The sequence below is a fragment of the Cricetulus griseus genome, chromosome 2 (assembly GCF_003668045.3).
Source record: "Cricetulus griseus strain 17A/GY chromosome 2, alternate assembly CriGri-PICRH-1.0, whole genome shotgun sequence".
NCBI classification, from domain to species: domain Eukaryota; kingdom Metazoa; phylum Chordata; class Mammalia; order Rodentia; family Cricetidae; genus Cricetulus; species Cricetulus griseus.
This window is the reverse complement of record NC_048595.1, coordinates 281,243,269-281,257,226: the sequence shown is the minus strand read 5'-3', so window position 1 is coordinate 281,257,226 and position 13,958 is coordinate 281,243,269. Positions and strand designations below refer to the sequence as shown.

At 46.2% G+C, this 13,958-nt stretch overlaps 1 protein-coding gene across 1 annotated transcript in view; it reads right to left on the bottom strand.

The window, feature by feature from the left end:
* Positions 1 to 13,958, bottom strand: part of LOC103161642 (protein phosphatase 1 regulatory subunit 14C) — a 77,677-nt gene that overhangs the window by 28,286 nt on the left and 35,433 nt on the right. The window contains exon 2 of the mRNA XM_027400991.2: positions 487 to 570. Coding sequence (XP_027256792.1) covers positions 487 to 570 — 84 coding nt within the window. The remainder of the gene's footprint in view (positions 1 to 486; positions 571 to 13,958) is intronic.

The window sequence follows — 13,958 nt, the reverse complement described above, 5'->3', positions numbered from 1 at the left end:
TACAATCAGGTGAGTACCTAATAAAAAGGTACTTTACTAAACAGAATTACATTCCAAGCCATCTAATTCTAGAAATTGCTTTCATGAATGATTTAATCCACAGATGAAAGACCAGAGCCCAAGACTTGGATACTCCCCAATCTGGTATAGTCTCTTTCCTTTGTACCTGCTTGCATGGCATCCCTGCCATCCCTGGAGATTGACTTTTCAAGGTAGAGCCAACTCTCCCTCCCAAGATAATACGCCTTGGGAGCACCACCCAGAAGCCAGAAGGTCCCTGGAAAACTGTCTGTTGTCAACATATTTTATTATCAGACATGCAATAGACGGTGACAAGCTAGCAGCAATGCTTTCTGATTTGCAAACTGCCATTGCTCCACTCCTGGGGACTGACAGTGTCCCCACCAGACAAGCACCAGTTATGCCCAGGCTTTGGAAACCCAAACAGCCATGATCAGAAAATTCTAGATTCTGAAAGCTGTTTACCTGTAATTTTGAGGCTCGCTCTTCCTCGCTGTCAGCATCAAGAAGATCATCAATGTCGATTTCTACTTCCGGCATTTCTTCTTCCTGGTGGGAACGAACGTGAGGGCTTTAGTGCAGGGAGAAACTAAGTGTTGCATACTAAGGAATTGATTATCCAACCAGAAGAGGGTGATGGGAAGAAGGGCAGACTAGAGGAACGGGTGGGGGCGGAGGAGAAGGATGAAGAAAAGGGGGAAGAAATAAGTGGTGGGAAAAGAAGGGAAGAAAGAAAAAGTGGGATGAGGAGGAATCAGAAGAGCGTTCAACATCACATTCTGCCCCGAACAGTGAATCACACCCTTGAGTAGATCATACATTGGCAGAGTGTTTATCCTGTGTGGACACTGAACATTTATGTCATGGCTTTGTAAATCCATCTGAGGAACCTGGCACAGACCCTGCTCAAGAAATGGGAGCCGTGGGCAGTTTGGAAAAGCTCAGTCATAATGACTACCTCCTCAGAACAGCACAGCAGTGGAGTCTCCCCACACACAAAAATCACAGGAACAGCTTTGATGCTGATCCAAACTTTATCAAACCAGCTTGGACTTGTGTGATGATGTTTGCCCCATTCAGGGGCACCTCAGCTAGATGTCCTCTCGTTAGGAGTGCACAGGACTGTGGCTCTCTGTTAGCTACTGGGCTTGACCCATCTCCCCAGACCTGGAGAGCTAAGTTGTCTAACATGGTTGCCACAGGTGGTATTTAAATTCCTCACCATGAGAGTCAGACATGGATTCAGTTTCTCATTTGTACCAACTACATTTCAAGTGCTGGAGAACTCACGCTGTTCATGGTTTCTATATTAGACTTAGAACATTTCATCATGATGAAAGGTCCTGAGGGGCAGTGTGACTATGGAGGCACTAGTCCTCTGGACCAAAGTCAGGAATCAAAGTCTCAATCCTAAAAAGCCTGACTCTCCAAAGAGATTAAGAGGTGCAGAGGAAATACTGAGTCTTAAAGGTCATTCCCAGGTCACTCCCAAGACCGGAGGTCATGTGACTGGAAAACTGTGGGCTCCTTTGTAAGAGGTAATACTGACACATGGTAAGGACTGACTGAGTAATAATCATAGGCACCTCAGGTAGCCACGGTGTCTCTGCCTGACCAGATGCCTCAGAGGCCTGAGGCAGCCACATGCAGCCTGCATGCATCAGAGGCTGTCAAAGGCTGTTGATCCTACAGGCATGGAGGCTCTCTTGACACTGGATTCTAGATGTTAATCCTAGAACAATGACAGAGTCAATCATTTCCAGGGCAGCGAAGGCTCCCAGAGTCTACAGCAGCCTAACAAGAGTTTGGCTGCCTTTGGGTATTGGCCCACCAGAAGACTGTGGAGTCAAGAAGTGAAACAATGGTCTTTGGAGTGCTGGACAATGTTAATAGCCCCCCTCTTCTTTAGGCATGCATTCTGCTGGTACTGTGATTGTGATGCTAGCCCAAAGTCCCAGTGGGAGAAAAGTGATTCTGAGAGATACTTGTGTTCTCCCTTCAGTTATCAAGATACCACTTTTTTTATTTTCAAATATAAAATTAATGCATTTAACAGGCAGTCAAGACTGAAAGCTGAACCTGATGTCCAAAGGAAATAGACCAAAGGTTCCCATGCGCCGCCTATCCCAGGAATGGAAAGGAAATATAGCAAAGCTCCCATGTACCACCTAGCCCAGGAATGGGCCACAGAACAAAACCCAAATGGATGGGTTTTGTTCTGTGGTTTTGGGAGCTTCTGTGGGTGGTTTGCACCACCCACAAAAACCCCAAGGATGATGCTCTTTTAAAAATTAGAGATCATTAAAACATCCCACACCCTTTCTCAGCTTGGACTCCAATAAAAACAGTGTCTGTAACAGAGGAAGGGAGGCAGCTGGGGGCCCAGATTCCTTTCGCCAGAGTGAAAAACAAACAAACAAACAAAAACCACTTAGCCTTCCAACAGTTAAACTTAGAGCATTCCAGCCTTTGTCTCATGGTTTTCCATAAGCTGTAAGATGGCCAGTCACAGAGTGAGAAAGAATCAGATACCACCACCTCCCCCAAGCTGACCAAACTTCAATCCTTAACATAAAAACAAACAAACAAAAAAATCTCACTTTTTAAAAACTCACCAGGAAGTAGGGATAGGAGAAATGAACTTGGACAGTCACAAGCTGATGTCACCTTGATGAGAACATGGCCACTGAAGGCCCTTGAGCAAGGGCCAGAAAGGACAAAGGAGGGAGCTGGGCCAGTTATAGCTGATGGGGAAGTTGGGAGGCTGTGTGGACAGGGCTATTCTCATGCAGGTGTGAGGTGTCTGGACTGGAATGGGGTCCTCAAGAATGGCAGAAAGAGTTAAGAAGTGTGAAAACCAGGGAAGGAGAACAGACGGAGGTCAAGAATGAACTGGACGCTGGAGAGGGAAAAAGTAAAGAGCAGACCCAGGTTCTGAGCCCAAGATGTTCTAGAGAAAGGGAAACAGTAGGGACATTGGGACCATCAAGACTTTCCTAACCCTACCTAGCATCTGTGAGGTCAGCAGGACCAGCATCCATGCAGCTATGAAGTAGAGGCAGGACACTCACTCTGCAATGCTCAGGGCCACACTGTAGCACCGAGTGACAACATGTGGCCCTGAAAGGCAGCCACAGTAACCAGGAGCTTAACACAGGCTCTGACATTAGTATATGGTGATACAACTGAGGCAGCCTCTCAAGTCAAGCCCAAGTGAAATAATGACACATGTACTCACATACATACCACCATGGACACTCACACATGTATATCCAACATCACCATATCACACATCCACACACATCCACATGTTCTGCCATGAATACTGTTCCACACCAGCACACACCACCACATGCATAGTTTCTTACACACACACACACACACACACACACACTCACACACACACACACACTTGCATGCAAACTACCTTGAGTACAGCAGTCTCACTGCCATACACCACACCATGCATATTCTTTCTCCCCCTCCTCTCTCCCCCCAAGCTCCCGTGCCTCCCCCTCCCATATATACATATTTCTAACTAGCCAGAGGGTGCACACTGAACTCTGAGAGTGGTCAAGTAAGCTTTTACAAAATATAAATTCAACCCTGTCCCAGAAGAGCAAGACCAGCAGGAATGCTCAAGCTAAACGCAAATTTGAACAAAGGTTGTGTTTTCTAGTTTTATATAACAGCTCTGCAGTTCTCAGAAGTGTCTATCCCAAAGCAGGCACAGGGAGGACACAGTGGTATGAACTACTATGCAGACTGTGGCATCTCCACAGAAACAGGGGTGGGCAGTGATGGTGGAGTCTGAGGAGCCTGGCAAACATCAGCTATTATGGGCTGTCCCATAATAAACATTCATGAGAAAACCAGCCAAACATCCATGTCTCCCTTTGTATGAGCCTGTGTGGAGAAGGGGCGATTGACAGAGGGGATACAAGATCAGGACAGAACACTTAGGGTTATGTGAGCTCTCTATGAAAACATTTATATTTCAAGTTTTCCTTCTAGTGACAGTGCCCCAAACTTCCCGTTTTCTTGGAATGACCACCTATCACCACATCATGCTGGGCCAAGTGCATTTACACACAGGATTTACATTAGTTGTCTTGGGCTACTGAGACAAAGGTCAGAGGGCAGCCTAAATACATACAAATTTAATAATCGGAATGACTCATTCATACCAAGCAATGCTAGGAGATGTCATCCAGCCAACTCTGAGCCACAGCAATAGGTGTGGACTCCCTGCTACTGAAAGAAAGAAGTCAGCCCTCACAGTTCATAAATGGTGTATAGTAAGATGGTTGTGCTTATGTTTAATTTGCAACCCAGTATAATTTCATAATTGGGAGAATCATAAGCATCAGGAGTTTACACCTGCCTTTAAGTGATGCATATGTAAAAGATATTGTAATATTAAATATTTAAATTAGCAATCTGCAAAAAAATTATTCTCACAGAAAAGTATCAGAACATTGGGAATTAGAGGCAGACCCCAGAGGCTTCCAAGAGGGAACAGGTTGCACATATTAGGTTAGAGAGCCAAGGCCAACAGGCTTCCCAACAGAAAAGGCAAATGCTCGAAGCCACGAGCAAGTCCTTCATCTGTGTGGCTGTAACAGGAAGTCTGAAGCTGGAAGATTTACAAAGAAAAGGAATTTATTAGGCTCACTATTCTGGGCATCCAAAAGCATGATATTAGCATGCTCACGGGGGGGGGGGGCATCACATGGCAGGACACATGAAAGAAGCCAGATAGAGGTGGAAAGCAAGAGGCAGGGGAAGGGTCATGGTTACTCTATAATGACAGCCAACTCATTTTGGAACTGACCCATTCCTGTGAGACCCAACCCATTCTGTTCTGCAGTGCTGACACTAACCTCTTCATGGGGGGACAATCCCATGATCTAAGGACCTTCCCCCTCTCCCCTCTTAAAGTGTCTATCAGTTCAGCACCACCACACTGGGGACCAGGCTTGGAGGACATGAGCCTTCAGAAGCAAACCATATCCAAAGCAGAGCAAGTGGGGACTCTAGAATCCCTAGGAGAGATGTCTTCTAACTTTGATGCCTATCTCTTTCCCAGTAGGTCAGTCAAGGATGACAGGAATAACCACAGGCATTTTCACACATTGGGTCTTACATCTTAACAGTATTACCTCCTTTGTGGAAAGAAAAACTCTGGGAAGCAAAGAAATCAACTGAGGAAGAAGCCACCTGGAGTGCTAGCTGACAAAGGTCAGAGGGGACAAATAAAATCATGACTTAGGAGGGACAAGCAGGCAGGGGCTTGAAGAGTCACAGCTGGGCCAGCAGTGTGTCTAGGAGCCTATCAGACATGGGACCAGTGCCCAATACACACACACATACATATCTCACAGGGAGCATAACCTCCTAACAGGGTTGGGGTATCCTCATCTTGGGCATTAAACAGCAGGAGTAAATAGAAGACCTTGTTGCAGTCTGACGGCACACTGTAATATTTTCCTAGCACACACTTGCTTTAAAAACTAAATGAACTCATACAGCTGAAGTCTCCTCAGAGGTGAGCAACCAATCTCACCAACTACTCCTTTAAAAACATCGTAACTATCAAACACACTGACACATGCCTGTAACCCCAGTGTTCAGGAGGTGGGGCAGGAGGATCAGGTGTTCAAGTTCATCCTGGGTTATATGGCTATCCTTGGCTACCTGAATCACACACACGCACGCACGCACGCACGCACGCGCGTGCGCCTGGCCACAGATAACTCTATGGTAAAGGGATGTTTCACATTCTATTCTTGGAGTTATTGTTCTTGTCTCTCAAGACAGCAAGGCTTAGCACACTCTTTTCGCACATCCCCTGGCTCATGTTTTTTTCTGAGGCGCTCAACACAAAGACAAGTGACAACTGCTGCAGATGGGAGACGGCCACCACACGTGCCATCCCAACCCCCGAACATTCTGTCTCCCTTGCTTCCTGCTCGTAAAAATGCATAGGATACAACTGACCAAGAGTGGCATTAATTTACCAACACCTTGGAATGTGTTTGAGTTTTTGACAGCTCACAGGCTCCATTTAGCACTTGCAGTTTTATGAACAAATGACTTATGACACACCAGCGTGTCGTAGCAGCCCAGATCTCAGTGCTGTCTCAACATTATAGCATCAATCAAACAAATGCTGCTGTCTAGACAGGAAGACTGACATTCCTGGTGATGTTAGATTATTCTAGAACAGTGGTTCCCAACCTGTGGGTTGAGACCATTGGGAGTTGAACAACCATTTCACAGAGGTTGAATATCAGATGTCCTGCATATCAGATACTTACATTACAATCCATGACAGTAGCAAAAGTACAGTTATGATGTAGTAACAAAGCAATTTTATGGTTGGGGGCAGGGGAGTCACCAGAACATGAGAAACTGTATTAAAGGGTCCCAGCATTAGGAAGATTGAGAACCACTTCCTAGAAGGAGGCACAACTATAGAAGGATGTCAGGATTCCAGGGGAGTGACCCACTGTCAACCATGCTTGCTTTTTTTTAGGGTGAGACAGGTTCTTTCTCTGAGATGCACAGGGCCAGGGATAATCTGCTCTCAGGTTTTGAAATATCAGCAAAGACTGTAAAGTTGACCATCCCTAATCTGAAAACCTTAACGCCCAAAATGCCGTTTTTAAAAATGTTTAATTTGACTTGTCATCATTGTATGTGTGGTGTGTGCATATGTATACACACACAAATATGTATGTAGGCCATGATGTGTATGTGAACGTCAGAGAACGACTTGTGAGAGTCAGGTCTTTCCTTCCACCATGAGGATGGAACTTAGGTCATCGGGTTTGAGCAACAAGGGACTGGCACACTGTATGAAGTATGTTTCCATTGCCGTGATTAAAACAACCACAACAAAAAACCAAGGCAACTTATGGGGGAGCTTGTTTTGGTTTGTGGTTCTAGAGGGTATGAGTTCATCATGGCAGGGACGCAGGACAGCAAGGCAGCAAGTGGCAGGCATGGCAGTAGGAGAAAGCAGCTGAGGGCTCGTGGCTTCAAATACAAGCAGGAAGCAGTGAGCGAACAGGAAATGGCTCCAGGCTTAAGCTTTCAAAGCTCACCTCTAGTGACACACTTCCTCCCAAACCTCTCCAAACAGCACCAACTCAGGATCAAGTGTTCAAACATCTGAAGGGGACACTCTCACTCAAACTGTTAAACACATATGAGACAAATGCTCTACCACTGTGCTACATCCCAGCCCCCTAATCCAATGCTTTTTGGGTGTTAACATGACATTCAGAAGTTATGGATTTGTAAGTATTTTGGATTGCAGTATTTCAGACGAGGGCCCCTCAAACTGCATAATATATAGTGTGGCAAGTGTTGACAAGCATTTCAGAGGAAAAAGGTTTGGGAAGGGGAGAAGGGAGGAGGGAGTGGGGGTTAGGATGCTAACAGGGTGGGGCTCAGTGAGATAATAGCTCATTAAAAGATCTTGAGAAGAAAGAGAGACAGTCACTCTTTGGGGGAAGCACAGACACCAAGCTGCATCTAAAAAGCTGCAGGTGGCAGGGGCTTGGGGTCCCCAGTGCAGGTAGGGCCAGTGAGGAGGGGGTCACCTACAGAGAATCACAGGGTCCTATAAAGCATCTAGAATGTTCGAGAAGCAGGAAGAGCCACTGGTGTCTATACAGAGGCATGACATGAGACCTGGTTTACCTTTGAAAGTTTTCACCCCTGCTGCTTGCCAAAGAATAGGCTTTAGGGAAGGGAGAACATATGCAGAGACCACTTACACAGCCCCAGAAATAACTGGTAAAAGACAACACGGGCTCGGAGCAGAGCAGTCACATGATATGTCTTCCGCCCTTACATCTAGGCTCTTATGTGGGTCACTGCTGCCTGATCCAAACTTCACAGCCAACAGAGGTGTTCCTGTGCATCTCCAGGGACTGAAGTGGGTGAGGGCAGAAGTCTTTAAATGGAGATGAATATCAAGCACACGCCGACCAAACAGAGCAGCAGGTTGTGAGACAGCCCTGAAGATCCAGGGGTGAGACAGGGCACTGGCTGAGGAGACACCTAGTCTTAGAAGGTAACAAGACTATTCAACATGGGCTGAGCACCGAGCAAACAATCTGAGCAGAGGTCCCCTAGACTGCCACCACTGGCCATGTAGCTTTTTCTTTCCAACCCACCAGGTAGGAGGTTCTCCCTCCTCAGAGTTAAACAGGTATCACTGTACCCCACGGATCACATCTTTCACCCCTAAAACCCTTCCTACCTATAGCAATTCATTTTAGGAACATATCTGAAGAACTACTTACACTCTCCAAACATGACTAAACAAAATCCTTTAATGGACTCCGAGGGATCTGGGAGTGGCTCAGTTGACAAAGTACTTGCCTTGCAAACATGAAGACATTAGTTCAAGCCCTACGACCTGTGTTTAAAACAACAGCAACAACTTGGCATGGTTATACATGCTTTAATCCCAGAAGAGCACACGGAAAGAGAGACATGTAGATACCTGAGGTTCTCCTGCAAGCCTACTTGGAAAATTCTAAGCCAATGAGACACCATCTCCATTGTCACAAAAACTCAAGAAGGAAGATGGGAGGCATCTGAGGAAAGACAGTGACAGTCTCTACGAGGGATTTTTTTATTGCTAATATCTGGAAAAACACAAATGAAGGCCTAACACATTATCAATTTGCTCAAAGTCACAAGGATTAAAAGGGAAGAAAAAAAGGAAAAGAAAAGAAAAAGTATGGAAAAATCCCAAGAAACAGTGCCAGGAAAAGAGCCTGCACTGCCCAGAAAGGGACTTCCACTCAGTGTTTTAGAGATGCCAGGGCCACAGCTGACAGACTGCATCCTGGCCAAATGTCAACACAGACAAGAGTCCAAATGAAAAACATCCAGAGAGACCAACCTGAGACCCAGGGAGCCTGGAGCCCGGCACTGAGAGCATGGTCTGGAGGGAGCAGCTGAGTCATGGCACTTCTATAGTGCCCAGCCTGCATGGTGGCTGAGATCTGGGGGAGGGGCAGAGAGAAACTCAGACTCCATGCTGGTAAGCCTGCAGGGCTATTGGAACTTGCTGGAAAGTTCCTTTCTTCACTTCCCTCAGAGCACAGAGGAGAGGATCTCCCACTGGGTACACTAGGGTCAGAAGGTATACTTTGTCCACTGCCTTTGGTCAAATTCCAATCTTAGAGGGGCCGGTCATAAAACAAGCTAGCTACTACCAGAGTTGGCCTATGAAATGAGGGCAGGCTCCTTTGAAAACAATATGCGTAACCCTTTATGTTTCATCCATGTGTTCCGTGTGGCCAAAGTGACTGTTCACAGGACCCCTGCAAGGACCCTCCTCTTCCTAACCCACAGTGCAACTCTCCACGATGACTGGTTACTTTATGGCCCAAGTGTCCCTGAATCTGCACTTTGATCAGTGAGTTTGCTGCCTCCTAGCTAAGCTACTGTGGGACACTTCAAGCTCGTTCCATACATGCATTTTCACCCTTCTCTAGTCCAATCTCCACTCTGTAGCCAGCTAGGCAACTTTAAAAACACAAAAGGTCTGTCACTTTCCCAGAGCATTTGAGTGGCTTCCGACTTCACTTAAGAATGAAGTCTTCATTGTTTTGGCTATCCAGGGTTTTTTGTTTTTACATATGAAGTTGAGTATTGTTCTTTCAAGGTCTGTGAAGAATTGTGTTGGGATTTTGATAGGGATTGCATTGAAACTAGAGATTGCTTTTGGTAGGATTGCCATTTTTACTATGTTAATCCTACCTATCCATGAGCATGGAAGATCTTTCCATTTTCTGATTATCTTCAAACACTTAAAGTTCTTATCATACAGGTCTTTCACTTGTTTGCTTAGAGTTATCCCAAGGTATGTTATATTATGTGGCTATTGCGAAAGGTTTTGTTTCTCTGATTTTTTTGCATGTTGTTGTCTTCTAGGCTGTCAGAGAGGAGGCCATGTCTGCTCCTAAGAGCAGGGTCCAGAATGGGAAATAAACTAGGGGACCAGATAGTGTGCCTCCACTACCTGGACCTAGATAGGTGATCTTTGTCTGTAGACTCGATGAGCACAGGGTTCAATACAGATTGCAAGGAAGGGAAGAGGGTAACCCCTTTGGCCAATGACTTAACAAGATGTAACTAATTCTTGGCACTGAAAGTTTTGTTTTTGGCTTTGGTTTTTAGAGACAGAATTTCACTGTGTAGCTCTGGCTGTCCTGGAATTAGCTCTGTAGTCCAGGGTGGCCTCAAATTCACAAAGATCCACCTGCTTCTGCTTCCTGAGTGCTGTGACTAAAGGTATGTGCCACCAGCGCCCAGACTGATTTTCTTGATGCTTTTAGAGAAAACCACAGTTTCTGCCCTATTTTCTGACTACACACTGTGGCTCAGGCATCGTTTTAGGGACTGAGTTTCAGAGGTCAGCAAGCTCTAAGAGCCACATCTACAGTTTAGGGCAGCAGGCAAGAAGAGCTTAAACAAGTAATGATGAAAGAAGCAGATGGCTGCTACGTGAGATGCTCTTCCCCTTGGCAGAGAGGGAACACTCAGTAGCCCGAGGGTTGCTATCAGGAGTGCATCACTCTGCCACTAATAGTCTTGGCTTCTTCAGAGACCCTCTGAGAACAGATGGCTCTGATGCAGCCACCTTAGTACTTCTCAGAACTTGCTGGCACCTCCATTGGAAAGAGAGTTGAGGAAATCATCTTCTATTGCTTCTTTAAGTATATATGTGGGTCTTCCCCCTAGGAGGAAGGGACATCAGTGACAAATTGTGAAGAGGCTGTTCTCTCTCTCTCTCTCTCTCTCTCTCTCTCTGTGTGTGTGTGTGTGTGTGTGTGTGTGTGTGTGTGTGTGTTGGGGTTACCGCTCAGCCATTCACACTTGCCTTGGTGGGAAGATTCATACTTGCCTTGGTGGGAAGCTGTCCATCCTCTGAGGAAGGAGAACTACTGATGCCCACACAGCCAAAGCACATGCATGCAAAGCCAGGAATTCATGTCCCCTCCTCCCCTGAGCAGGCAGGGGACAGGTGTCACAGCAGATTGCCTCAACACTGGAAACAGGACCACCTTTTTATCCACCCGACTTCAGTAACACGGTTGCCCACCCCAGGCATCATGTGGCAGTCTGGAAATCAGTTTTGCCACTCTATGAAACAGCCTGTCAGCTTTGGGCCATCTGTTCCCTCATCTCTAACCTTAAAGACCCCAGGCAAACAGAGAACCCTCAATCTAGTTCAAACACTTATTGCCAAGCCAAGCAAGGCAAGTGACTGCAGAGCCTGGATCTGGAGTCATCTACCAGTAACTGTTGGGGACAAGATTTAGGAAAGATGTACTCTGATTAACTCTCTAGACAAAGGGGAAGTGCCACAGACAGGTTGCTCACAAGTGTGGGCCTGAGGCAATTGCAATCTAACTTGAGGAGAGCGGAGCCTGTGCCTCGTTTCTTACCCAACCTTTTCTGCCCCCATAAAGAACTGTACTAAAGGATGAGGCTCAGTGGTAGAGTGTTTGTCTAACATGTGGGAGGCCTTGGGTTTAACCCCAATGGCTGAAGGCAGGGGCTTTGCCTTATACTGCCTGCCTGGGCAAGGATAGCCAACAGTCCTTGTGAGCCTTCTACCAGTCTTTGGTGTGAATGAGTGTCCCCTAAGGTTACATGGCAAGAGGCAGCAATTCAAGCCAGCAAGATGGCTCAGAGGGTGAAAACCCTTCTATACAAGCCTGATGACCTGAGTAGAGTGATTTGAATGACATGTCCCTCATAATCTGGCATTTAAATACTTGTTGCCAGGTAATGGAGCTATTTGGGAGATGTAGGGGGTGTGACTTGTTAGAGAAAATATATCACCAAGGGTAGGCTTTGAGGTTGCAAAAGTCAGCTGCATTCCCAGTCAGCTCTATTCATTCTCTGCTTCCAGTTTGAGATGTGAGCTCTTAGCTGCTTCAGCCACAAAGTAATGGTGATGGATTCTTATCCCTCTGGAACCATAAGCCCCAAGTAAATGTATAAAAGTTGCCTTGGTCACAGCATTTTATCACGGCAATAGAAGCATAACTAATACACTGAGTTGACCCTCTGAGCCCTGAGAGGGAGGACAGACTCCACACAAAGATGTCCTCTGACTTCTTCATGCACCAAAGTGGCATATGTGCTAACCCTGACTCCAGTAATAATCAATAAAATAAAATTTTAAAGATACAACAGTTCAAGGTTTAGCTCACAGAGAGCTAACTGTAGTCCATAGGGGGAAAGTAAGAGGCTCTGGGCTCTTCCTGGCCCCAGGAAAGTCTTACCTTTCCTCTCCAGATGCTGTCAGCCTGGTGAGGACACATTTGCCTTTATATGCCACTTTGGCATTTATACGGGAGGCAAGCATCTTCTAATCACACTCAACTTCAGAGCCCCCAGTAGCAAAGCAAGTTTCAACTTTCACTGCCCCCTACATCTGTCCCTCTCCCTAGTACAACACACACTCTGATGAGAAGTTTAGATGTGTGCACCAGCAGATTGAAGAACCAAGCTTCAGTTTTAACACGTGAACCCATTGGATTGTGTGTTTATTTTACAAAGAAAAGAAAGGTGACAAGAAGTAGGGGCAGGATCATTGCGATAATCTTTGTTCTCATTCCCAGAAAGAGGCGTTAAGAGCTTAAAATCTCTCTGTGATATCTCATTTTCCCACTGCACAAGCTGGATCCTGAAACAAATGCAACAGATTTAACCAAGAGGATGGAGGGGGGTGAAACGAAAAGAGTCAAGATTCTAATGCCTTGCTCGGACTCCAGCTAAATATTAATAGAAAAGGAAGGGCAACAGGACCCCTCATACCTAGTGGAAGTCCCATAATCATCCGCTGCCAAGTGACAACTGTGTGGTTTGATCGGTGTCCCAGTGGCTCTAGGGAGCTTGCTCAGTTGTCATGAAGGTAAGCATGGCTCGTAATTTATGGTTGCTCAGCTGCCCCACCATAAACCTTGCTTGCTTCTAGGCTGTTCCAGGTGGCTCAGCTAATAGTTGAGTGAACATTACAAGAGTATATTGTGATGGTTCACTTAAGGTCAAGGCTCTTATTTAGAAAGGGGACCGTGGTTCTTGGTCTGTGTGTCCCAGGAAAGGAAGATGCTGGTTTCCTGCTCATGGTGACATGGTCTTTAGTTCAGACAAGGGCCAAACTCGAGAGTCTTGGGTCTTTGGCTTTTGGTGGTTAGTGGACAGACTGAAGAGTATGGAAGCCATTGACTCCTTAATGAAGCAGCTGTCACATGGTGTTGGAAGCGCAGTCTGGCTAGCAGCTAACTCTAAATGGGAACCAGCTGCTGCCCACTCCTGCCCCTTGCTGTTGGAGTCACACTGAACTGTTTGGGATTATAACTCCCTCTCCCCTGAAATACTCATCCATGCAGACCACTTTCAGGAACCCACAAAAGGGCCAAATCTGGGATTGGGGTGGCTCAGCAAGGCTTCTGGGCTCTTAGCTTCACCCCGATCCCCACTTGCAAGAAAACAAAACAAAACAAAAAAAACAACAACAACAAAAACACCCCAGTGGTTTTGGTTCACCCATCGCCAGCCACTCACCCTCCTCCACACCCATGCCCATCCCACTCCAGCTGCCTGACCAGGACAAACCCATGTCTCCTCTCCATGTCTTCCTAATGTGTAACCATAGCACCCATTACTCAACTAGTGTTGGTGTGAACAGCAATCCATTGATCGTGAGAACCATCAGCACCGTGCTGGGCACAGAGCTCTGGGTAGCTGGTAGCTACTACTAATTTGAAAAGTGAACCCTGTCAGCTTTGCCCTTGTAACAGGACTGAGGACTTCAGCACGTTGCTGAGAGAAAAATAAACTCACAGCCTCTAAGACACAGATTTAAGGCTGAGGAATTCATCTTTTATTAC